General features: G+C 41.0%; 1 protein-coding gene across 1 annotated transcript in view; it reads right to left on the bottom strand.

Annotated features, from left to right (window-relative positions):
- LOC129367733 (furin-like protease kpc-1) overlaps positions 1-26,021 on the bottom strand; it is a 190,075-nt gene that overhangs the window by 18,842 nt on the left and 145,212 nt on the right. The window contains exons 14-16 of the mRNA XM_055042373.1: positions 13,270-13,380; positions 13,102-13,195; positions 8,714-8,899 (exon numbers count right to left, since the gene is read on the bottom strand). Coding sequence (XP_054898348.1) covers positions 8,714-8,899; positions 13,102-13,195; positions 13,270-13,380 — 391 coding nt within the window. The remainder of the gene's footprint in view (positions 1-8,713; positions 8,900-13,101; positions 13,196-13,269; positions 13,381-26,021) is intronic.

Raw genomic sequence — 26,021 nt, 5'->3', positions numbered from 1 at the left:
TTGTTTGAATGAGCAAGTGATTCTGTTTTCACTTTAGGCTTTGACGGAGCATCTGCAATAAATAAATGAATAAATAAATAACTTCATTCTGCTTTTTGGAATTTTCGGCTCTTGTGAAAAAGAAAACAGAAAAGTTTGCAGGGTCACATTTTAGCACCACAATACAAAGCAGCATTACTGAATTCTCAAGTGAAGAATGATGTCTTTGTTGAAGAAGACAGTTTGTCCTTACGCAGCAAGCTCTTACTTTGACTTTGTGAAGGTTGACAGCAGATGTTTACGTGTTGCAAGAAAAAAAAAAGGAAAAATTCTGTGATATAAGATGTAATTGACTATAGGTAAAGACACAGTATGTCCCTATTTCACTTTGCAACAGTCCTTAAAGCCCACAGCTCCACAAGGAAGACGCAGCTGGGCGCTGTCCAAGGTGCTGAATTAGTCAAGTCAAAACCAAAAGAGTCTGCAGGTCACTGAACCAGGTTATCATGGTTAATGCTACAGTTAGTAACTTCTATGAAAACTCAGAATTAACCAATCAGAGGCAGGGCGAGGGTCATATTGGGTCCATGCCCTCCTGCTTGCTCTTTGTTAAGCTACAGCTACACTAACTAGCGAGTCTAAGGCTGGTTAGCATAGACACAGAAGATTAATGGTTTTCCCGTAACTCTAAGTTGTTTTTCTCCGCCATTAGCACATTGAGCAGCAAACACGAGCGTAATTGTCAGCGCTAACACCGTCCTCCTGAATCTGATTAGTCGTTTTTGACCAGGGTCTGTGCATTTCTGCAGACTGAAATAGTAGAACTGAAAGGAGATGGAGGAGCTCAGTGTTTTCACAGCTTATCTGTCTCATATCATACTTTTACACAAACCTATTTTTGTTGGGGTTGCATAGTGCAGCTTTAAGGATGAAGCAAGTTTTGGTAAAAGTCAAGGTTGGCATCAAAGAGGAAGTTCTGATTAGTCCAGTAAGCAAAACTGATCACTTAAAGCTAAATAGCAGTTCCTCCCAGCTGATACTTTATATATAGCTGTCTGATACAATATGGGTATAGATTACTGAATATTGGCAATATTCTGTTTAAACACTTTGTGATCATTTTACCCAAACACAGCGACAGTCAGCCTTTACTTTGGACAATAAAACAGCATTTTCAGGGAAGTGGATATAGTGATTTTTATGTCTTTGTTTTTGACATTATCACCTTTCACAGTAATCAATATTTCTTCAACTTTTATTGCACTTTGTTTGGGATTTTATGACAGTACAAAGACGTGGTTTTCACATAAAAAAAACAACCCCTCTAACTACTAATGATAATGTGTTTTCTCTGCATTTTATTTTTTCAAACGATAAAGAAAAACAATCACAACACGTAGCTGGACACCACTATGTGTGCCTCTACATTAATGACATACTAACCATTAAAGGTGCTGACAAATTGTTCATACCTATAACTTTTATCATGCAGCAGCAATTTTTTATTATCAATTTTGTTTTCTGCATTGAACGCAACAGTTTATATCTGACTTGACAATTAATTTAATTGTCTAAAAGACAAAATTTGCAAAACTGATTCAATAAACAAATTGAATTTGGGATAATATGTTGAAATCAGGACTTTCTTAACTTTACAGCTATTAAGGTCTTCATTGTTTTACATTGTTTCATTCTAATAAGAATGAAACAGATAGAAAAGACTGTTTTAGGTTTTGTTGTATTTAAACTGAATATCCCAAACCCTCTAGAAAGAAAAATACATTCGGAGCGAGTTAACCCGTCTCCTGGATCATTTTTATATCCACATTAACATTTACAGTCCATTCTTTAATTAAAATTGGCCCTGTGAAAGGACAAAAGAGCACTGAGAGGCTGGTCAGAACACTCCCTGTTGATGAATGGGGACAGACGAGTGTGGCAGAGATATTTCAGAGTAAAACAGATGCAGGTGGAGACATATTCAAAGAAAATAATACAATAATCTGGACAGATATGGTTGGATCCTATTTGTGTTCAACTCCTGTTTTACTTTAGGAAGATCCTTTGCTCCATCATGAATCCACACGAAAGGCATTTAAGCAAGAAGGTATGAACCACAGTAACAAAAGCCCCTTGACCTGCCTTTACTAATTCACAATCACAATCTTTATTAATCCCAGAGGGAAATTATGGTTAGATAACGACCAGCTTATGCAGAGGATGATGTTTCAATGGCGGCTCCCTGGGCACGCCACGAGCCTTTAAAGCTGCCCTGAGTCGCAAATAAAAGAAAGAATGAAGTACCTGGGAGGTTATAACCTTCCTGCAGCTCCCAAAATGTACTTAGTCACAATTAATATTAATATCACACGTGTCAAAGGTATTTTTTCTGCCACTGAGAGAATACGGTGGATCTCTGTAAAATCTGGATTTGTGTCTTGATGAAAATTAAGGACCCACACGCAACTAAAATGATTCAACCCAAATTCAAATTAAATTGATCAAAATACATAAACTAGCAGCAGCCGGCAAAATGCAAATTAAGCCAGAAACGTGCACATGGTTCAACATGCATGGTTATGTATTCTGAGTTGTTTCTACAAATGAAGCATAAATTGATGCTTTTACTGACGCTACCAGAGCGTCAGTGTTTCAAACTGGAAGCCATCGTTTCTCCAGAAGCTCTGGACGCAGTTGTTTTTTAAAATCTGGTTATTGAAACTAATTAGATTTTTTTCTTCTTTTTTTGCCAAACCTAATTGGCATGTGGGGTTAAATCATTTTAGGTGCACTCGTACATCAGGTGGCAGAAGATTTCAGAAAACTCAGTTTCTGTAACGTCTCAATGCACTTCACAAGACTAAATGCCCTAATATTTTACATAGGAGGGGATGCACAATATATCGACATAACATAACGTCATACATCTGATAAGTAAAACTGGGCTGATGTTGATAAGCAATGTTTAATTCTATTGTGCTGCTGTTAGTAACTGTTGTGTCAGCGTTTCAGACCATAAAAATAACATATAAAATGGGTGAATATCAATCAAATAATAATCAGATAACAATGATGGCTCTTATTTTGAAAGCAGTGCATATCTAGTACACAGGGAAACATTGACAATTCAGAATGCAAGGTAAATCACTCAGGACATTTTGATCCTGGTTATAAAATAAAGAGAAGTTGAGTTTATTCCGATTGTGGGAAAAATAATGTAAATAAACCGAGCCATGTAGCATGTGGAGAACAGTTGATTTCATTAAGTCCTTAAGTTTGCAACAACACCTCCCTCATTCTGCTCATGCATGGGGAGACAGTGGAGAGGATGAACAACTGTGGTCACCGGAGAAAAATTATGGATATTTTTATTTAAAGTTGAAGCAATTTTTTTGTTTGTCAATATTTTGATCATATACTTTTCCCCCTTTGTTCTACTTTTGATATGTGTGAAAATGTTGGAAACCATAGAAAATATATTCATAAAAGGGATGAGATATACCATTTTCACCGTATTGATATCTTGATCACAATAGGGTTGGAACCATTTCCCTTTACTCCAGCTAATATCTCCTTAAAGAAAAATGAAATGATTACCATGACACCTGATATTGACAAATAAATTTTTCTCAGATAAAAAAAAACAACCAAAAGCCTCTAAGCAGCGATTTAGTACAATTCATCTTGCTTCAAAGACTAAATATTGATCATTTTTGCTAATAAGCATGCTGTTTGATAAAATAAGGCGCTCCTTATCCATCACGTCCAGGTGTGGAAGACGCTGGCTAATAATGTTTTCCCACAGGCTGTGTGCATCAGCTGAAAAGCATAATTAATACATTATCTGCAGGTTATTCTTTTATCACTTGCTCACTGTGCATGTTTGGTTTGTGCAATCTGCTGGGCAGACAAGCGGGGAGTGACTCCCTAAGAAGGCAACGGTAAATATACGAATAGTCAGTCAGTGCCAGCCAGCCAGAGAGTGAGTGTGTCTGTTTGTCTGTTTGTGTGTTTGCGTGTGCGTCCACATCGCCTCAGGCTAAATATTGCCATTATATTCCAACAGCACCACTAGTCGACTAAGTCTCCAAGTCCCCCGAGATCTGGAAACTCAAAGACTGCTGCCACCTCCTCCTGACACACACACACACACACACACACACACACACACACACACACACACACACACACACACACACACACACACACACACACACACACACACACACACACACACACACACACACACACACACACAATGGAATACACTCCCTTTGGGCACGTTAGCATAAAGCCTGGTGGGAAGAAAGAGAGACTTGTAGATGTGTGTTTATAATTTTGGTGTGTTTTTCTGTGTTTGTGTGTTTAGGAGAGCGGCTTTCTGTGAAAGTGGAGCACAGTAATGACACCCCTCCATCTTCTTCTGAAAACCTACTGTGTTTCACGGCAGAGGGAAAGAAATATGCTGCCAGTCATAGTTACTAATTAGAGCAGGCGCTAAAGCATTACGCAGAAAGGGTCGATCCACCCGAATTACACACGGACGGATTTCTTCCCCCTCAACTTCTGGAGGCTTCTCATAACACAGATTTTGTTCTATTCTGCCAGTTTGTAGCTGCAGGACATAAATTCCCATTAATAAATATTTCTGATGTCACAAAAAAAAAAAGGGGTAAAAATTGCCATGTGGTATGAGTTTATAGACAATGTGAGGAAACTGAAGTAAACCATGCAGAACAGCTGAGATTTTTTTTCTCTTTTTTTGTGTAATAAGCCTTTAGGAAGTGGAAGAAGTTGCTCTGGTCAGAAGAGACTAAAATTAAACTTTTGGGCCAACTTAAAGACACCATGGCTTTGTTCCGTATCCAAATCCAAATCTGACCTTTTCACAGCAGTCTGAACGGCCCAATCTGGATCTGTGCCTCTTCCATTGTGTGGAGCTAAATTGGTTATGTAGCTAATATTTTTTGAAGCTCCTGCAGTCTGCACAGTCATGCTGCATTTTATCCTACTTGTCCAGATGTAAACAGCTGCTAAAAATCCTAATTTAGCACCAAGTCCTTCTGTGTGAACGTAGCCTTTTTGTGTTAGCTCCTGTTAATGATGTTAGCTCTTTCTAGTGGCGTTAGTTTCTGCTAATGGTGTTAATTAGTTCGAGTAATGTTGGCTTCCGATAATGATGTTAGGTATTGCTAATAGTTTTAGCTACTGCAAACATTGTCAGCTAAATTTCCAATGCTGTAAGTTACTGCTGAAGGTTTTAGCTACTGCTAATGGCTCTAGCTATTGCTAAAGGTTTTAGCTACTATGTTTTCTGTTCATTTGTTCTACTGCTAATCATGCTAGCTACTACTAATGTTGCTAACTGGAGCTAAAGCAGTGAACAGTAGATTAGTCGCTGCCCTGGACTGTTTGCTTCAACAAATATCTCTTGCACGTGAAAACTTTGAGGCAGTTTGCTTCAATCCAGGCGTTTTGTTGATAGACTGTAGTTCACTTTAAAACCCCTCAGCTGTGGTGAGGACACCGGAGTCCTGAGCGAAACCATCGACTTACATGGAAGTGTTTAGTGGGTGACAATAACAACTGGTCTACCCCCAGTCATTGGCCCGGCAAGCATTGTGCAGGTGAAAAAATGGCTGCCTCCACAGACAAAAACAAAAAAAAAAACAAAGCAAAGTACAGACATGAAATTTTGGAGTAATTCTGAGTTTTTAGGTATCAAAAACAACAAGGTTTAGATTAACAGGAAGCTGCCGACGTGTTCAACTAGTCGCAGATCCCTCTAGAAATCCCCTGGGAGGAAAGCTTAATCATCCACCCTGTCTGTGATCAGCAGTGAAAGCCCTGAGCAGAGTCGAGGCGCTGCAGATGGCGGCAGAGGCGGCACAGGGGAGAGCAGACAGCATAAGAGGAGACACAGACAGGATTTTCAGCCTCGCAGTCCTGTGTCCTTCACAGAGCTGGAAGGTCATGAGCCTCGAGCCATAACATTCGCTTTCTTCCACTTCTATCTCTCTCTCTCTGTCTCTTTCTCTTTTTTTTTATTCCAACACAACCACTGAGCTCTTTAACAATTGCCACCATTTGGCGAATCAATATAGACTCTTTCCAGGCCCCCTTCCTGTCCAGTAACACGCTCCGACCACGCCTACTCTGTGTCGCCCTTGAGTTTCACATTTTTAATCTCGCTGATAGTCAAGTTAAGTCTCATTCCTGGCCACATGTTTTATGGTTTACCCCTCACTCTCTATATCTACGATTGTATTACCTTTGCCATCTCTTTATGTCTGTCTTTATGGCCATTGCCTTCCAACTTAATTCCACTAGATTCCCATCTCCCTCCTCTGCTCCACTGGGGATTTCTCCCACCGAACTCGATTTCTCTGGGAGAATTTAAACCGGGCCAGTCAGCAACAAAAAATTGAGCAATGAAGTCTATTTTATGCACTGTTTTAGAATTTAAGTCTGCCTTTTGTTTTAGCACCGACAGTGGAGGACGTGAATGAAGCTGTTCAATCTATGTTGGTCACACGTCCAAATATTGACTTAACACTAGGCATTTCGTTGAACCCTTCTCTCGTGGAGGATGGTTGTTTCTAAGGTTAGCTTCATAGTGTTGAACTGCTGCATTACTGTAAAACTTAAAAACATCAATTTCACATAATACTGTCTCTTTAATGAAAACCAGTGTAACTTTAACATGACTAAGTGTGCGGTTTAGGGAAAATTGTTAACCTGTCATTTGTTTAAGACTCTGATCAGGCCTGAGTTGGTTGTGCGTACATGATGGTGTGTCCAGAGTCCTACCGGCCATCAGATGCGATTGTTAATTCGTTTTGTGAGCGCCTCGGCCCCCCTCGTCCCCTGTAATGACGGCGCCTCCTTCCCATTCCTGCGACACGCCAGGCGCTGGTAATTGGTCACAGAGGGGACAGTAGATCTGCAGGAGGACAGAGGCGAGACACGGCGACAGACAGGAAGAGACGGAGGGAAAGAGCGTGTGCGCTTGTTTGCAGGAAGAGGAAAGTGTGGAGGACAGAAGGTGGGTGTCTTTCATCTTCACAGCTTTTTATTTAGCAACCTCCAACTGTTTACAAGCGCTGACGCCTATTTGCACACACACACGAAAACTTGCGTTACATTTCTGCACAGTGAACCCCCCACACCACCACCCACATATACAGTAAATGACCTCAGCGCTGCCGTCTGTGAGAGCGGATTGTAATCACACAGCATTGTGTCTGTCAAACGCGGCCAAGGTTATTTAACCTTCCACTCCTAATTTCCCGTTCCATTTTAGCTCCTTCCTCCGTATCAAACATCAGCACATCTATGATAGCCGAAGAAGAAGATGAAGAAAAGGGAAGAGGACGAAGAAGGGAAGAGGAGAACGCGGGAAGGAAAATGAGCATTGCCATGCTTGGCTGAAGCTCGGAGATGAAAGTAGAGGATGATTCACTTTGCTATTGCAAAATGAACTGAAGCAAGCTGAGCCGAGCTATTTTTAAACTTCTGTACGCCGCAACAACCGGGAGAGGACGGCGCGAAGCGTCGGAATTCATTTCTGTATCACGGGAGACGATATTCCAGGAAGACGCCAGAGACATCATGCCGGTCTTGACAAACTTTGGCTTATTTTAATGGAATATGTATAAATAACCACCACAGAGACAGGAAGCAGGAAACAATGTGCAGGATGTCTTTATGTCTTTCTCATTCTTCTCAATCAGACTGGATGGAGAGCATCCTGACACAGCAATTTTGAAGCATTTCTAAAGACTCTCAATCGGACTTAAGTCAAAACTTTGACTGGACCACTTTAGAATGAAGATGCTTTGAACTAACTGAGGCAGGTAGATGGCAGATGGATGCATTTTTGTTCTGCTACGTCAGACTCAAGTGTTTCGCATCCTCTAACGTTCAGAATTTAGTTCTGCCCATCTTCCCGTCCTCCCTCTCCATGGTATGGAAAAACATTCCCCCAGCATGATGCTGCCGCCACCATTCTGTCAAACTGGAATGTGATGTTTAGGGTCCTGTGCAGAGTTGGTGTAGATGAGCTTTACTTCATGTCATAATGTCATTCCCTCATCAAAAACACACCTGGAGTTTTGCCATGATTCTTTCATGCATGTTGGAGAAATCCTTTAATCTCTCATTGCAACCACTCAGCTGAGCAAAAGCTTTTCAATTATTTCTCATTCATTAAAAAGGTTTCCGGATTCATCTTAATTTGGTGGTGAATAGAACCACAAACGTTCAGAAGCTTCAACTCTGACGCAGGCTTTTGCGAAGGAATCAGTCAACCCAAAAATCCTTTTTTTGTGTGTCGGAGCGACAATTATTTACAAATCATTTTTCTTCAACCATCCGACCTACAGTGTTTGTTTCAATAAAATCTTGTCCTTTTGGTTTAGCGTTAAGATATGACTAAAAAATATTCCCAAAAAAATAGTTTTTTTGTTTTTCTTAAAAAAAAAACATTTTCTCTGGTTTCCACATTTTTTGGCCCTGATAGAAAAACCTCCTGGTCTATCAGGTAAAATCCAAATAAAATGTACTGTGTACTATGTGATAAAAGTGCAAGTTTGGTAAGGAGGGCTGAAAGCGAAAAGCAGTGATATTGTGGTTTTCAACCTTCGTTGAGTGAATGACATTGAAAACTAACCAGAAACGATGTGGCGAACAAATGAATCAGTAGAGCTGAGAAGGGAGAAAAGCTTTCTCTGACCTTCAGGGTCCACAGGCCTCGCGGCTGCTCGCCCCAGCAGTGCAACGTCATCAGGGTCCAGTTCTTAAGGCCAGCAGCCGAGGCGTCGTTGGGCCGGGTGTCCAGCAGCAGAGACACTGTCCCGCCCGGAGACTCCAGACTTATGGAGAGGTCGCCGCGACACAGCGCCGAAATACTCACTCTCACCTAGAAGGAGACGCCAGGAACAAGTGGAGAATAGAGACATTATTTAGAAATGGCACATGGAGCTGTAGGATGTCCGAAATTAAGCTTAAGTGATGTTATTCAAGACTTATATTTGAAAAGTTTCCAAGTAAAGGCCAACTACTTCTAAATGTTATGCTAATTTTTATATATTATATCTGTGTTTTACATCAGTAAATATTTGAAGTTCACACTGAGCTGTTGTATGACTCAGTATTCATGGATTCACCCATTTTTAAATTTTTCTGTAGAGCATGTCTTCAAATTCACATTTGCTAATTTTTCTTCTTTTTTTTTTCTTTTTTTTTTTTTTTACAAAACATACTCAAAATTCTAAAAAACAATGCAGGTTTGGAAACTGAAATACTTTGGAGCAATGCTACTTGACACACTAATGGCTGGCATCTGCACAACGGCCAATCCAGGCGCACATTTCATTTTCTATGGCACCCAAAGAGTAAAGATAAGGAAGAGTGTAGATGCTGGCTTCTGCTGTAGTGCAAAGATGTTTGCAACTGGGTCTCTCTCTCTTTAAAAACTCCTACTTTTTCTGAAACTCTACCATCACAAAGTCATCACAACACGGCTCCCCGAACAACCTTTAACAATGTTTTCATCATTGCTGGACTGAGAAGTAGCTCGCATAATGAGCTCAGCAGATGAGCAGTTCTACCAGGTGTTTGCTAATTGATGCTGGCTAGTCTGAAGGAGCTGAGTGGGGGAGTTGCGGAGGAGGAGGTTGGATATTGTAGCTCTGAGGAGGAGCTTCATCCCTGAAGGCGGTTCTGAATGGTTGAAATGGGAGATTAAAGCATTTCTCAAACATGCATGAAATAGTCAAGGCATCACTCCAGGAACGTTTTCGATGAGAGAACATTAGAACATGATGTAAAGTTCAAAAAGTTGATTTGACATAATCATCACTGCCCCTTTAACAAGTTGGACGTCGTACTTTATAATTTACTGTCGTTTCTGATTTTTCATCTCAAAACAGGTAAAATACTTAATTTTTTATTTATTTTATTTTATCTTCCAAACATGTTTGACAAGCAGAAGCTACACACACAATAAGTCCAGTTCACTTTTCCACTTCTCTCTTGGGACAAGCTAATCATCTCATCCCTGCATGGTTTAGCAGGAGCAGAAACTTGATCTCAATCCTTTTCCTTTCGGTTTCTAACAAACACACCTCTGTAAACGGTACGGCCCATGTCGTCTCCAAACCAAAGCGCCACCGTTCACTCTGCCGGTGACTTCACATCCAGATCCAGCTGCTCCTGTCTGTCATCCCGAATGTGCCGAACAGATGGACATGGCAATGATGTGTCCATGACTGCCCCCATCCCACTGCCCCCCAAATGATGCAGGAGAAGAAAAAGCAAAGGTAGAGAGAGGAGGTGAAAGAGAAAGCACAGAGAAACAGCTGAGGGGAATATTAGCTAAATCATTTAGATAAGCACTCACTCTCTCTGCCCCCGCACCCCACTCCTCCACCACCCGGTAAACACCCTCCCTGTCCCTGTTCATCACAAGCAGCACATCTGGTGTGACAATGGCACATCGCAGAGAAAGCCGCCAAGCTGCAAAAAGACTGACAGCCTGCTCCTGTTTACGGCATGTTACCACGGCAACACGTCCATCAATCACACCTCGCGGCGATGGCCTGACCCACGCTTTCTGCCAGGGAGCAGAGCCGCAAAGATGAAGCCTTTTCAATTTACATGCTGACACACTCCCTCTCTCTCTCTCTCCTCTCTCTCTCTCTCTGCTATTTCACAAGTACACAAACTCACAAACACAGATAACTCGCTCAAACCCAAATGTGCACCACCAGACACGTATGCCTGCTGTCACAATCAAATATAAACACATTTGCATGTATGTGGCGGTACTCAAGAAAACACAGTTTTGCCATTTTCTGCAAATGACACTGCCAACACATTACACATCACAGTGGGACTCTTTTTTTTTTACATCTCCTCTATCTTTTCTATTCTCAGATACAGCACATGACAGAGACACTGGAAAACAATTTGTACGACGAGCCTCCCTGGCTTCATGCAGAAGTTTGAATTGGAAACAAATTCTGCTTGATTTGCACGTTTTCAAGGGCAACGGGAACACGGAGCGTCTGCAACACAACACGGACATCAACCGCAAGCAGAGATGCACAGCAGCTTCCAAGAGTATTCCAAACCCTGTTGCACTTTTAAAGGTTTTGTTTCAATGTAAATATAATGCAACAGTTAACTGACTTATGATTCATTGGTGAAATATATGTTTTATTAGATTAAAATGAGTTCTGATGGACTAATAAGATCCACTCAGACCTGCAAGTTTTAATGCTGTAGTTTTCATCCAGATGACACGCAAATAAAGATGGTGGGGGGATACCAGCACGGGGAAGTGAAGCCGTCCAAAAAGAGTCTAGTGTGGGATGCAAAATGCAACTTATGCCGTTCTGGTTTGAAATATAAGCACTTGACAAGCTCCTTAAGTTGATTTGGGGAAAAAAAAAAAAAAACAACTTAAGATGATAACAGAAAAGAGGAGGGGCGTTACAGAAGAAAATGTAACATGATCAAAAAACCCCAAAAAAACACATGATGCCAATAAGCAACGTTGACGTTGAAGCCTGTCGTAAGTTCATCCAACTTGCAGAGCAAAGTTTCAACATTCCTTCAAGAGCAACAACAGATGGCACTTCTCCGTTCAGGGGGGATTAAGTGTTTCACATATTTTATTCTTTTTATCTTTATTTTTCTATTCAGCTGCCTAGGAGGTTCCTGCTTTGTGATATCATATAAATATGGCTGAGTTTAGTAACATGAGAGAACAATAACTTTCTGTTTATTCAGTCAGAATTTCATACATAAAAGAATGTTAAAATTTAATCACCAATTTTTTTAGTCGGCATATTATAAAAGATTGAGCCTTTTATGTCAAGGGAGGATGGCTGACTGTCTTGAAATGAGAAAATTCTGGTTTTTAAGAAAACGGCCATTTGTCAGTTAATCATTAGTCGATCAATAAGATCAATTAACTCATTAATCCATAACTTGCATGCCTACTATGTGTATGTTATAAGTTTGTAGACCCACAGGCGTTTTGCATGTTTTAAGGAAAAATCCTGTTAAGTCTGGGACAGTGCGTCATTTTCCACCAGGACAGCAGTAAAGTTACAATGGAATGGCTTTGATCGAAGCGCAGTCATGCGCTGGGATCCAGACCTAGAACAGCTTGAAAATCTTTTGGTAATTGATATTTGCAGATGCTCTCTGTCTAGCGGACTAAACTTCAGTTCTTAGGAAAAGGCAAATGTGGCGACGTCTCATTGCATATGTGTAAAAAGCTGGCACAAGCATTTCCCAAAAGATTGAAGTGAAAAATGGATTGACAAAGTACTAATACGTTGTAAGTTGTAAGATGACAAAATGCAAAAAGAAAAACTTCTACAAAGCACTGTGAGGACATGTCAAATTGACAAATGTACCTTTCTCTACTTCAGAATGAAAGTTTCCCATTTTGGAAAACAAACTATTTTCATTTCTTGCTGAGTCTTGGATGAAGAGACTGAAACCAATCTGATCTTATCTTCCATATCATCCTCACAGAAGCTGCATCAGGGTTCACTGATCTAGACTTAGAGGTAAGATAAAGGGACAACTGTCAAAAAGAACAAAATCCATGCGCTTGGCCCTTTAAATTTCACCAATTTTACTTTTGCATCCCATTTGTTGAATCTGTGAAAACAGAAAACATAACTTCTTGCATAACGACTCAATCTCCACTGAAGATTTAGTGCATTGGTAGAATGAAATAATAATTGGGTGTGTGAAGCAAACAAAACACACAACAATTTAGATAGTTAAACAAAGTTAACGATGTGTTTCCTCAAAATTTGAAACTAAATCATACTTTCATAAAAAAAAAAGAAAAAAAGAAAGATGGATTCAAAAACAGCTTTCCTAAAGACACTCGTCACCATGGGACTGACCAACGTTTAGACAATAGTGGTCATTAAAAGTTCAATTTTAGTTTCACATTTTCAAACATTTCTGTTGGGTTCTTGGTTGCACCACAAAACTGAATCAACTTGGCCGTAGCGTAAAATTGAACTCAAGCACAAAACGTTGCACCTTTTACACTTAATCTGTTAATGAGATATTCTTTAGACTGCACACCTGCACATGCTCCAAAGTGTTGACTTCGTTAGCTTTCCCTCTGCAGGCTTCAGATTCGATGCTGATGCTCATTTGGCCTCCAGCAGAGAAGGATCTACAACAACAACAGAAATACCACTATTACCATTAATATGACTATTGATAATAATTCCAAAGAAGTCTCTGTACCTGGCTGGATTAAATGCGACCTCTTGCTTGCATTTCCTCTGTGGAGCAGCTCCCTGGAACAGCGCAGCGTGCTGCACCATCAGCCCAGCGTCCAACACTCCAAACCCATACCTGCGACAGACGACAGGTATGAGCTGTCAGTCTGTGAGAACTAGCATAGCATGCTAAAAATAAAACTAAACCAAAACAAAAAACCAACAACAAAGCTTCACTGAAAATTTATGGAAAGGGGTTTCATGGTCAGATGAGAAGGATTTTGGGGTTTGTGAATAAAATCAATTTGTAAGTTGTTGATACTCAGTCACAGATTGGTGTTTCAACAGCACCATGACCCAAAAATAAAGCACCATTTTGAAAATGTGTGGACTATGCCTAAAAACTACTTTGGTGTCATTACATCAACAATTAAACAGACGCTGCAATTTCTGACAGAAGGAGCAGCCAAAAGCAGAAATTGCTTGTTCAAACCAACAACACTCCAGTTATTGATGAAGGAGTTGATGTTGGGTTGAAAAGTACAGAGTCCATATGGGATTTTTTTTCCCTTTTATATTCCCTGGCAGTAACAGGCTGATCAGTTCATAACTGAATACTGGAAGCCTTTCTTACGGTGGCCATCACCTTCTGCTGTAATATAAGGTTTCTCCATGTATGTCAATGTCTTGTGAAGTTTTACATCTTTTTCTTTAGGATAGAAATGCACCGCAAACCTATGATATAAACAGAAACTTTCCGTAAGTGGGAAAGAAAGAAAAATAAAATACATCCAAACTATTTGGACTATTTCTGAGTTATTATCACAGGGTAATAAGTCCACTGACACTTTGATTGCGTCTCTTTTTGTGTTGGTCTGAATGGTTTGAAGGGATGTTTTTGTGTGCAGTTCCATCTCAGCCTGACACAAACAGACATGAACATGCAGCGAATAAATCGATTTTCAATCAAGTTTTTTTTTTTGCACCAAGGAGTTAAGAATGAACAGGTTTTCACTGATGTTCTTTAAATGTGCATATATTTGAAATTTTAAGTTGACATTTGTGACTGTATACAAAGTAGACCAGCAAATATTGCAGTAAGCATGTTGCGAGGGAACGCAAAAGTAAAAATTCTGCCCATGTCCCTTGTAGGGCTCCATAGAAAGGTATGTGGTTTGTCATGGTAAAAAAACAAAACAACAACAAACAAACAAGAGCATCTAACCACGTATTAGTGAAAGTGTGTGTATATATTTGAGTATCCAATTTATGTTTCATAAAAAACAAAAATTGTATAATAGTACAACCTTGGCAAAAGGTTGCGTAATTAAAGTCCCAAAGTGGTTTTAATCATACATCGCGTCCCCTGACAGTTTCATGGTCAGTATCAGACCAGAACATGTAAGCAGCAGGAGGACAACATGGCCGAGGCAACAAGTTATTGATGAAGGAGACGTCGTCCTCTGACACAACCGCTTCCCGCTGCCTGGGCCGAGGCTGAGGGCTGCTGTTTGTGCCGCCTGTAATTGTCTGGAGGATTGATTCGAAGCAATGTTCCATCTCACTGACCGTAATCAAGCCTCATTATTCATTCTTTACCAGCCCAATTTTGATGCTGGCGACACAATGGCCGACCTTTAAGCTGCGCCTCTGCCTGGTGATGCCTGGTGATGGGCAGTGTGACCACTGCCCATCATGCTGCTCTCATTTCCACTTCGGAATAATCTTCTCATTTTCCCGCTATATCTCCAAGAGACTCTGTGTTTCTTTGAAACTCTCCTCTGCTCTTCATCATCACTCGGATTTAGGTGCTCATCCTACTATGACATCAGAATCTGAAATTTCTCCCTCGTAATCTGCCAAATCGGCCACATTCATGCACTTTCCCCTGAACTAGCAATCCTCAGGTAAGGGTCTCCAGCTTCCCTCCCTCCCCAATCACCCTCTTTTTTATTTTTATGTTAAATCACAGGGGTTAACAATCTGCTAATTTCCACTATTATTCCCATTCAGACCTTGTGCCGTTAAGCTACAATAACCGAAATTCATTATCCTGATGAAGGGGTTTCTTGGAGAGAAAGACTAGGACAGGGGGGTGAGGGGGGGATGAGCACTGATCAATAACTCAATCAGTCGCCCTGCATGGGGCTCTATCTCCTCTGACTCAGACTGTCAGTGCATCTAAGGAGGAGCTGCGGCACACACCGCCGCCGACCCAACAGCACGCCGGCCAATCAATGGACACAATCTAATCAGGCGCTATCATCATCAATGACTTGTAGCATGTAGGTCCCGGCATAATAATATTAGGCAGACGGGTGTGCAGGGTTGGAGTGAGTGAAGTTCAAGGGCATTCGGGGTTTGTTAAAGAGGGCGGAGATACGACAGACGAACGGACAGAAGAAGAGGGGCGATCAAGTCCAGTCCTCCAGAGTTTTGTCTTGAAATAAGACTAAACTAATGTGCAAGAAACCTTTTACTAAGATATAGAGGCTTGTTTTAAGTAAATAATTCCTTACTATTGATGACACAGTGCTTGTTCTATTGGCAGATAATTGAACTTATAACATAGGAAAGTTGACTTGTTATAAGTGAAATGATCTGGAAATGGAACAAGCACTTTTTCCTCCAATACCAAGGAATTATTTACCCAAAACAAACCTTTATATCTTGCTGAAAAGTAATTTTTAAGTTAGTTTATCTTATTTTAAGTGTACTAAGATATTGGCACTAGAAACTAGACCAAAAATACTTTGGCAGATTTCACAGCTCGGAGCGTTCATCATTGCAGCCATCAGTTTATCTCTCGCCGCCGCAAACAGTTAAAACAAGGGAACTCTGGCACTGACACTGCGATGTAAACAGAGACTTTCAGGTTTCACATGCAGCACCGGTCCAAAAGTTGGGCATATAATTACTTATTCATTTGATCAACCCGGAGGAGCATCCACCCTTTTTTTTTCTTTCAATATTTGTCACACTCTTCGTGTTTCACGTAAATGAATTCTGAGTCGGGGCTGCTACTAATGAAACAAGTCACAATGAATTCGATTAAGAAGGATCGCTGGGCTAGATCGCGGCACTTTTATTTGTTCTCACTTCACGTGGCCAAGAAAGACGAAGTGAACAAATTCTTCTTCGCATTTTTTCTTATCTCCCACCTCATGCGTTTCTCCACACGCCGTCGGGGATGTCACGGAAGAATTGATCGCTGGGGTGAGTAGAAAGAGCTCACACACACCTTATGTGGCTCTGCGCTCAGGAGGTCGGGAATCACAAGCTAGCTCCAGAATATGACCAGCTAAAGCAAAATCACAGCAACATCAACAACAACAAAAAAAAGCTAAAAGTTTTGACTATGACCACAAAGTACAGGAGGCCAAACCCTGCTGTGAAACATGGCGGTGCCCATTACAAATAAAAAAATGCCCCCAAAAAAAGGTGTACATTTACATTCAACCCATTTGACCCCGATGCTCTTAAATAAAATCCAGTGCAACCAATTAAAGAGAGTCCACCCAAGGAAGTGTAATTTAATCTCAGTCTGAATCCAGATGTTCTTTGAAGGTTCACAAATAAATGTATTTTTTATTGATTTTAGAAGCCACTTACCATCATCACAAGTGAAAAGTAACACAGTAAATGACTACTATTGAGAACATTTCGGTTTTTAATAAGGATTTGGAGTTGGAATCACTTTTGACCCGTAAGTCTGGATCTCTGTCTCAAATCATTTTCGTTGGCTGCAGAAACAATAATAACTCTTCCCCAGCAGATATTTCCCAGCTTGGGGCGAACCAATACCTGACTTCTCATATAACAGACTGCTGGTGACCGATGCTCGCCACCCTCATCCCTTTTAGTGATTAAATATACACTCCTGAGCCTGTATCCTTAAGCGGCAGCGCTGCACCCATTAAATCCCACAGCTCCTGCTGATCGATCGGGCTTGCTTCACAGTCGTAAACCCGCATGAACAGATAACTAATAGAGAAAGCTGCAGGAAACAAGTTTACTCAAGATGGAACGTGATGAAAACGACAGATTTTATGTTTCCTGCCACGCCAACGGCGCCGCACCACTGAGCCGAGATCCCGGGGCTTTTTCTGCCGCGTCGTCGACATCGAAGGGCAGGAAATGGAATAAAGAGCGCACCCTATGGGTTATGTAAAATTGACTGGTTATAACGTTTCTCTCCTCACCAAAAATATACTTTGAGTGTTGCCTTAATTCTTTAATTTATATTTGATAAATCCTTTTATCTCCCATGGCAACCGTTCAGCTGTCCAAAACACCTGGTGTGGCCGAGCCCCGCCTTCGAGGACGAAGGTCCTCCTCAGAGCTGCAATTTGCAAAGTTTTGAGCTTCTGACTGACAGAGCAGCTCTTCTCCATGACTTCCCCTCTCAGCTCCTACAGACTAGCCAGCAGCAAATAGCAAACACCTGGTGGAACTCCGCATCTGCTGAATTCATAGTAGGAGCTACTACTATGTGAAACGCTGGTAAAAATGTTGTTGAAGGGTTAATAGAAGATTGATGCTGTGATGACTACCTGAAGGTGGAGTTTCAGAAAGAACAGTTCTTAAAGAGACAGAAGCCCAATTTCAAGAAACTACAAAGACAAATGTAGTTTCTTTGGCTACATTTGGCTTTGTAGCCAAATGTAACTACAAAGCCAAATGTAGCCAAACTTTTTAAGAAACTTTTTATAAGTTTCTCATAAAAAGAAACTTCAGTTCTTTTTATAAGAACTGAAGTTAACATAGTTACTTGATTACACTATAAAGTGGCACTATGTGGCTGAAAAATAAATAATACCAACCCTTTCAATTACAAAAGTGTGTAGGTCCGGATTTCTGGTGTGGGGTTTTTGTTATACAGTCGAGTGGTTCCGAAAGCAGGTTTGTAAAATTTCTCGTCAGTATGCGAGTGATCGGTGGTAGCGCCATAAAATGTTACTTTCAATCAAACCCACATAATCTGCCGCAGATCAAGTAATTAGTCAGAAATCACAGCCTTCCAATTCTCAACTTGTTCTTTCTCCACCTCCTGCGTAGTCGGACGTAGGCTGAGCCAAGCTGACAACGGGGCGACGGCCAATCTTCTGTCCACGCAGCACGAAGCACGTTAACCCCTCTCCACCCCCCACCTCCCTTCGCTCCAATCCCACGACCCCCGCCTCCGATATCAAACCCGCGGCTCTCCCGTTTTCTCCTTCCACTCTCGCTCCTCGACTGCAATTGCCCCCTCGCAAACTCTTACTCCCTTTTTCTTTTTATCTGTTGGCGCACACCCCAAGCCCCCACACCCACACCTCTCCATGGGGCCTCTTTGTAACTGTGGCGGAACCCCTTTCACTTTTCTTTTCTTTATTTTGTTCGTCTGGACCTTCTCAGCTCCTTCCTCGGTTGATATTCACACCATCTGCCCAAAGCGAAGAAACTGTGGGCATAAACGCGGCCGACACACGGAGGAGTCCAGATCTCAGAGGGGTCGAGCTCTTTGCTTCGTCATTGCCCCAAAACACAGATTTAAACAACCGGTACACGGCCACCGAAACAGATTCTTTTATTTTTCTTTTGCAGCTACCCCAGGGAACATGCTATCGCCGTCTCACTCCTTGTTTTCAGTGGTACATCCTGCAACCACCCCCCACTCATCCACCCCAATACGAGCGGCTGTAAAGAATCACTCAAGCCGCACTAAGCAGCTGCCTGTGAGTTAGGTCATTTTCCCAGGAGCCACAGAGTGGGCATTGGCAGGACCTCAAAAAAAAAAAAAAGCAAGGGGGACACCATCTGTTCGGTGCCTGAAAAGGTTGGTGACACCTTCTGTGGTACCAACAACTTCTAATTAAATGGCCGGGAATGCGGCAGCAGCAGCAGCAACCCAAGTGTGTGATTGGTGGGCTTCAAGTTTCTCGTATTCAGACGTCTTGCCTTCACATCTGGTGAAGAAAACGCGACGACGAGCGGGAACGGCAGGCGCCTCCGACGCTGCCACGTCATCTACCGGCAGGAATGTTGCTTTTGTTTTCCTCCTGTTTCCTCTCCTCCTTTTGTGCCTCTTAGTTGGAAGCTTATCAGGAGCATAAAAGGCCACGTTAGCCCCTTTGGTCAATCCCAGCGTGGTTTGTTTCAGTCGTATCGTAATGCGCTAATTTCATTAACATTAGGATTTAAATGAAATAACAAATAGACTTAATACTCCTCTGATTTTCATCGCTCTCGCAGCCAAATCTATGGCTCAGAAATGTTACTAATTAGGCTTATTAAGTAATTAAGAAGAGGTCTTAATTATATCTGCGCCACTGGGACCCCGTACTGTTGCAACCGTGAAGCGACGCGCTGCGCGGTCCCGGCTGCGATGCCGCCCGGCTTTATCCCTTTAATGTTACATTCATTTGTGTGTTTTTTTTGTTTTGTTTTGTTTTTATTATTATTATTATTTTTGAAGCCTCTGAAGTTACACAGGCAGAAACACTCAGCAGAAAAATCTTCAAAATGTCAAGAAATTAAGCCTGTGGAGAGTTAGAAGTTTAATGAAATATATCGTGGGAGGGGGGTAGCTTGGGGTTTGGCTCGGGCACCAGACTTAAAGTCCCAGGAGAACAGACCCCCAACCAGCCCCTCTGAAGCCATCAGTCAACGCGGCACACCGCCATGCCCTCGCGTTTCACACACAAGGAGACTTTCTCTGGAAGCCGTGGTGATCTACTACCCGTGACCTCACTCAAAACGTCCGACATGTTTTGATTTGTGGCCTCCGTGTTATTCAAACTCAGATTCAAAAGAAGATGAAAATGGACGGAGAGCTTTTGTTGGACGCGCACCAAGGTGAGGTCCTTTTAAGAAACAAAAAAAAGTCTCTGTGGGGAGAAGAAGAAGAGAACAGGCAGGAGAGGGAGAAGCTATGAGAATAACATCGCTGAATGTTTGGCAGAAGTCTTGGGTTTCTGGTCCAGAGTGGCTCGCTGTCAAACTGGACAAAACAAACACTGAGCTGCTAGTCTGTGGCTGTCCTTTACTACAGCTTCATGCAAAACTACAACATTAAAACTAGGGCTGGACGATGTGCTTAAAATAAAACGTATCATGATATAAGCGGTTTCATATCAGTCAATATCGATACTTATCGATTAGTTTTCATTTTAAAGAGCCAGTCCTTCATATTTGATTCTTTCATTCATGTTTGAGAAATCCTTGACTCTCCCTTTGTCGTTCGCTTGTGCAAAACACTTGGTGAGACGGAGCGCCTCCCCCTCGGAGCTTTCACCTCGAAGAGCAGCCCTGACTCCTCCACTCAGCCCTTTGCAGACTAGCCTGCAGTAATCAGCAAACACAATTGCTCATCTGCAGAGCTCATTATATGGGCTGCTTCTGGTAAAAATGTTGGTAAAGGATTAATAGAGGAGCCATGTTGTGATCACTTCCTGAAGGCGAAGTTTCAGGAAGAGCAGGAGTTTTCAATGAGACAAAGGCCCAATCTTAAGGCATTAAATTAGGAAGTCAAAAAAGTGTTTATATATATATATATGTATATATATATAAATACATAACTTAAGTTAACAGATACTTGATTATGCTATAAAGTACTGTGTGCCTGGAAAACACATAATGCTGGCCCTTTAATACAGCATCCCTATGGTGAAACATGGTGGCAGCAGCTTCATGTTGTGGAGAAGCTTTTAATCCAATAAGAAAATGTTATAAAGGAAGCAAAACATTTTGAGACTGTGGTGGAGCTTCACCTTTCAGCAAGACTACGAACCTTGACATTCAGCAATATCTACTTGAAAGCATATGCAGGTGTCAAAAATGAGAATCTGTAGCATGACTAAAAATAGGTATTCACACACACTCTCACCGTGCAATCAGATGGAGCTCTAGCTGTTTGGCAAGGAAGAAAAGGCAAAAATCGAATGGTGGAACTGGTAAAAGACATACTGCTATCACTAAATAGTGAAATATATTTTTTAAAAATTACATTCTGATTTACGGTTTTCAGTGTTCTCAAGTTGTAAAACTGTGAAGGTTCGAGGAGGATGAGTGTAATGCTGTTTTGGAAAAACTTTCCTCATATTTTTTTTTTCTACTTTCAAACCCCTGTAGCAAAATACCAAAATTGCTACTTACACATGAATTATGCATCAGCAGAGGTTTAAAAGAGAGCGGGATCCCCCCACCCCCACATCCACTCTCCTCGTAGCTCAGTAGGGTGCACTGGGGGTGATGAGTGTGTCTGTGTGCGGGAGGGGGTAGGGGGGGTGTACAGGCACCCCTCTGTTTGACTGCTGCATCCCTCTGCTGGGAGACACGGCACCCCCTGCAGGAGGCGCAGCGCTCCGCTTCTCTCACCGTCCCTCAGGGCTCAACAACCCCCCCTTGACTCCCCTCTTCCTTGCGTTGAGCCTGGTTCATCCGCTGACCCATCAATCAAAATGCGCCGCTGCAAACACACAATTACCATAAACATGTTGCATTTCTGACAAAGCTGAGTTATTGCGTTTCTCCGGAGGGGCTTCGTATTAAAGGGACACCGGAAGATTCACACACTTTTATGTCAGCCAAGTTGAAAACTGTAGGGGGAAAAAAAGGGATTTATTTGTTTTATCTGATACACATTTTCAGAGGAAAAAAAAAAATTGTCCATGGTCTCATGAAGCTAACACTCGTCCTCCTCACTGGGGTTATTATCATCATCAACAAGACGACTTCACATACTTTTTTTCCTCCAGCTAATGCACACACCCACTCACATCGCCAGGCTGCACTTTCTCTCAATGAACCAACAATTACTTACACACAGACGCCCTCCACACACACACACACACACACACACACACACACACACACACACACACACCACACACACACACACACACACACACACACACACACGCGCGCACACACACCCCCACTCGGTCTACAGGAAACAATATCTCTGCTCAGCTACTCCAGTATTAAGTAATAGTGGTATTGTTGGTCTGTGGCCGGGCCATTTCTTTAATTACCCTCCACGCACACGCGCCCCCGTCCCTTTCTCTCCCCTAACTAGTAGTATATATAGACCACATGCTCAGTCACAGAGTAATTGGATCAGCGATGAAAAAAGAGGCAATCTGGATAATTCATTAGTCTATGTGGCGGGGGTGAGAGACGCAAGGCCGGTTTTACAACCCCACCAGGGAAGCTGCGAGTCGGACCGAGAAACCTGCTGCCCTCCGACGATCTATGGTCTTGTTCCAATTGGAAATGGCTTGCTGAAATGCATTAGGTGTGTATGCACTTATTCTTATTTCACACACACATGCACACACTCCTGGCTTGAAGACCGTTCTGAGGGAGACGCGAACAAACATGCTTGTAGTAACTCCAGCACAGACTTTTTATTTGTGACCAGGGTAAAGTGATCACCAACATCATTTTCTCACAATGAAAAAGTACAACACCAAGAATTCATCCATTTATATCCAAGCTTTTATAATAAGTAGGACCTGGTGTATCCATAGAATTTTACTGGAAATATTTTTTTCTTTTATATCAACGCGTGTTTTGCTTTGTATTTCCTGGGAAACTCTTAGGCCCATATGAGGTGAAGCGTATTAAAAGGGGCGGGGTTCTGCGTTTTCCAGCCACATGGTGCCAATTTGTAGCACTATCAAGTAACTATGTTACCTTCAGCTGTTATAAATACATGATGAGTGTATGAAATATGACTTGAAAGAAATTTGACTTTTGTAATTTAACTCCTTGAAATTGGGCCTCTCGAAGGCGGGGTTAAGGTCCACTCAGGTTTTTTGCGCAGTTTAACGGTTGCCACGGGAGATTAAAGGGTTTCTCAAACATGCACGAAAGAGTCAAGGCAACACTCCAGGTATGTTTTTGATGAGGGAATAACATTATGCCAGGATGTAAAGCTCAAAAATGTAAATTTGACAGAATACTGTACCTTTAATATGTTTGAAATTTTTATGATTACAAACATGAATTGGAAAATTAAGTGGGACATTTTTTTTAGAGCAACATTGAACTCCTGCTTGGTGGACATATCGATCCTATAATGCATCAATTCATGTGTAGGTCTACCTGTTAATGTGCTATGATGGATAAGACAAAAAAACTAGTTCCAGCACAGGCGTCCAAATTCTTGTACAGTTTATTTCAGATGAAATCACCTTGAATCGAATTTATTAAAGCATTTTGAAAGCCAGTGTCCCAAATTGTGTTGTTATAATCAAGAGTAAATGAGCCCAAATAAAATTTAAAATGAGATTCTCTCAGTCAGCTCAATGAAGTGATAATGAATCTGTTTTCCAAAATATTGCACATCGATTCAAATTAAGGGATACAAATATCAGTGATGTAGATCCTGAGATTATGTTGCACTAGATTTTTTAGTCCACTTCTGAGTCCAATTAGTCATAAAGGATTTTCTTTCAGAGAATAAGGATGTATTGATTTTTTTCCACCACCTTCCAATAATGTGTTAGTTTATCACATAAAGTTCCAAAGAAATACTTCAAAGCTGCAGCTGTTCTGTCACAAATTGCAAAAAAATCAAATCAAATAAATAAATAAATAAATAAAAGTTGAGGGAGAACAAAAACTTTTGCAAGGTTTTGTGTTTGATCTTCAGTCGTTGAACTGAAAAAAGCAAACACGTTTTGTTTCCAAAGCAGACTACTCATACACCGCTTTAATATGCTGCGACAAACGTGGAAAATCTTCACAATGAAATCAATTTTTCATATTTTCACTTTTTTCTTCTTTCTTAAAGACAATTTCACTTTTCTTTTTTGATATAGTTCAGAGAAGTATAAATAATACACAGGTAAATAACTTTTCCTGAGCTCAGCTCCTCTCCTTCACTAAACCTGTTGCATTTTTAATGCTCAGAAGACACTTAAGCAAATATTGGAGCATTTTGTCACTTATGTGTTTTATTTATTGTTCATAATGTGGATATGGGAAGGCTCACATTCCTATCAAAATGCCAAGTTTTTATGACATAAAAAAGTGACCCAGACAAATCATCTCAAAACTTCTTCTATCTTCAATTTGACCTTTAACCTGCACATTTACACTCACTTACCATTCTTAATGCTATGAAGAAGAGTGCAGAAAAATTTCCAAGGCATTAAACGGACATCGTCAATGAGAGGAAACATGGTTCAACAATGAACAGAAACCTGGACCTCCATCCAAAACTGAGGAAATGGCAAGAAAAAAAACTGATCAGGAAGGCTAAACAGAGGCTAAAGCTAATGCTAACATAAAATGCAGCAATTACTGGCAAATAATCGCTGCGCGTAGATGTGACAATCTTCATGTTTGAGGTCTGAGGTGAATTTTCCCTAGCGGAAGATTCTTCTTATGAAGAAGAAATCAAAGTGTGTCTTTAAAAAAAATAACTCTCAAAAGTTTGTGGAAAAATATGTTGATTTTTCACCAGATCACCCAAAAGCACAGCCTCGTCATAGGGAAGTAGCAGTGGCATCATTATGTTTTGGGGGTGATTTTCTTCAGCTTACACTGGTGACTTAGTCAAAGTTTAAGAAATAATAAACCGTTCCAGATACCACTTCATTCTGTCAAACAACAATCCAAAGCATACATGATAATCTGGGAAACATTGGCTTCTCCAGAAGAAGATTTAAGTTTATTAATGTTCATCCCAGATTGAAGTTTTGTGGGGATGATTGGAGAGAGGCTGCATTAATTCGCCATTTTGACGGACTCATCACCCAAAACAACAACAAGAAATAAACATACAAGTTATAACATATAACTTGTAATATGTTTATATTATGGCTTTTATTTATTTATTTATTTATTTATTTATTTATTTTTTATCAAACATCTGTGTTTTCTGATTCAGTTGTACAGATTATAGTGTACAGTAAAAGTGGAAAAGGTTGTGAAATTACTCATCTTGAAATCGTAACAAAGATGTAGAGACCAAAAAAGGAAAAGAAAGATTTAGAATGAATGTTTTTATAAATCATTCATCAGATATTAGAAAGAATACGCTTCTGTGTATACGCTAGGAACATATGAAATGTCTCTTGCAGAGCCTTTTGTAGAAATTATGTCATAAAAAATAATATTCATCAGTTCGCTGAGCCTTATTTAAACAAGTATGAAAAAGATGATTCATTTGTAAGAGTAAAATAAGATGCACAATCCTCAATTTAGCTAAACTGAAGTATTTGTATGCACTTTAAGTCTGCCAGTGAGAGATTAAACAATCACCTAAAGGTCTAATGTGGCGTGCAAATACAAAAATCAATCTACACAAAACAAGCTCGAAACCTTCAGCTAAAAAAAAAAAAAAAAAAAGAAGCAGAAAATGGATTTAAGAGTCAAGTTCTGTTTCTTTCCTACAGGGTACAGAGAAGTGAGAGAGGGAAAAAAATCCTTAGGATGTAAAAAAAAAAATAGATATCCAGAAATAGCAGCTGTAAGTGTGAAGGACAAGTTTACTGTGAAACCAAAAGCTGAAACAAGCGAGTCTCACTATAAAGGCCTCAACTAGAAGCAGCAGAACATGGTGTCACGCCGAGCATATACTGCACTTCAGGGAACGGTGTCAAAATAGAATTTGGGGGGCTGCTTAAATCTCGGCAGAGGACTGAGGTGAGGAGTGTAAGCGAAGAGGAGAGAGCGGCGTTTCCGCAGCCTTCGACAGGTTCTCTGTCAGGTTCAGGGTGGGATTTGGAACTCCAGAGGCTCCCGCACCAACACACACCCCTTCCACAGCAACATAATCTTACG

This window comes from Poeciliopsis prolifica, unplaced genomic scaffold, assembly GCF_027474105.1.
Source record: "Poeciliopsis prolifica strain line A6 unplaced genomic scaffold, Auburn_PproV2 SCAFFOLD017, whole genome shotgun sequence".
Lineage (NCBI taxonomy): Eukaryota > Metazoa > Chordata > Actinopteri > Cyprinodontiformes > Poeciliidae > Poeciliopsis > Poeciliopsis prolifica.
Note: the sequence above shows the minus strand (reverse complement) of the source record. Positions and strands in the feature narration are given on the sequence as shown.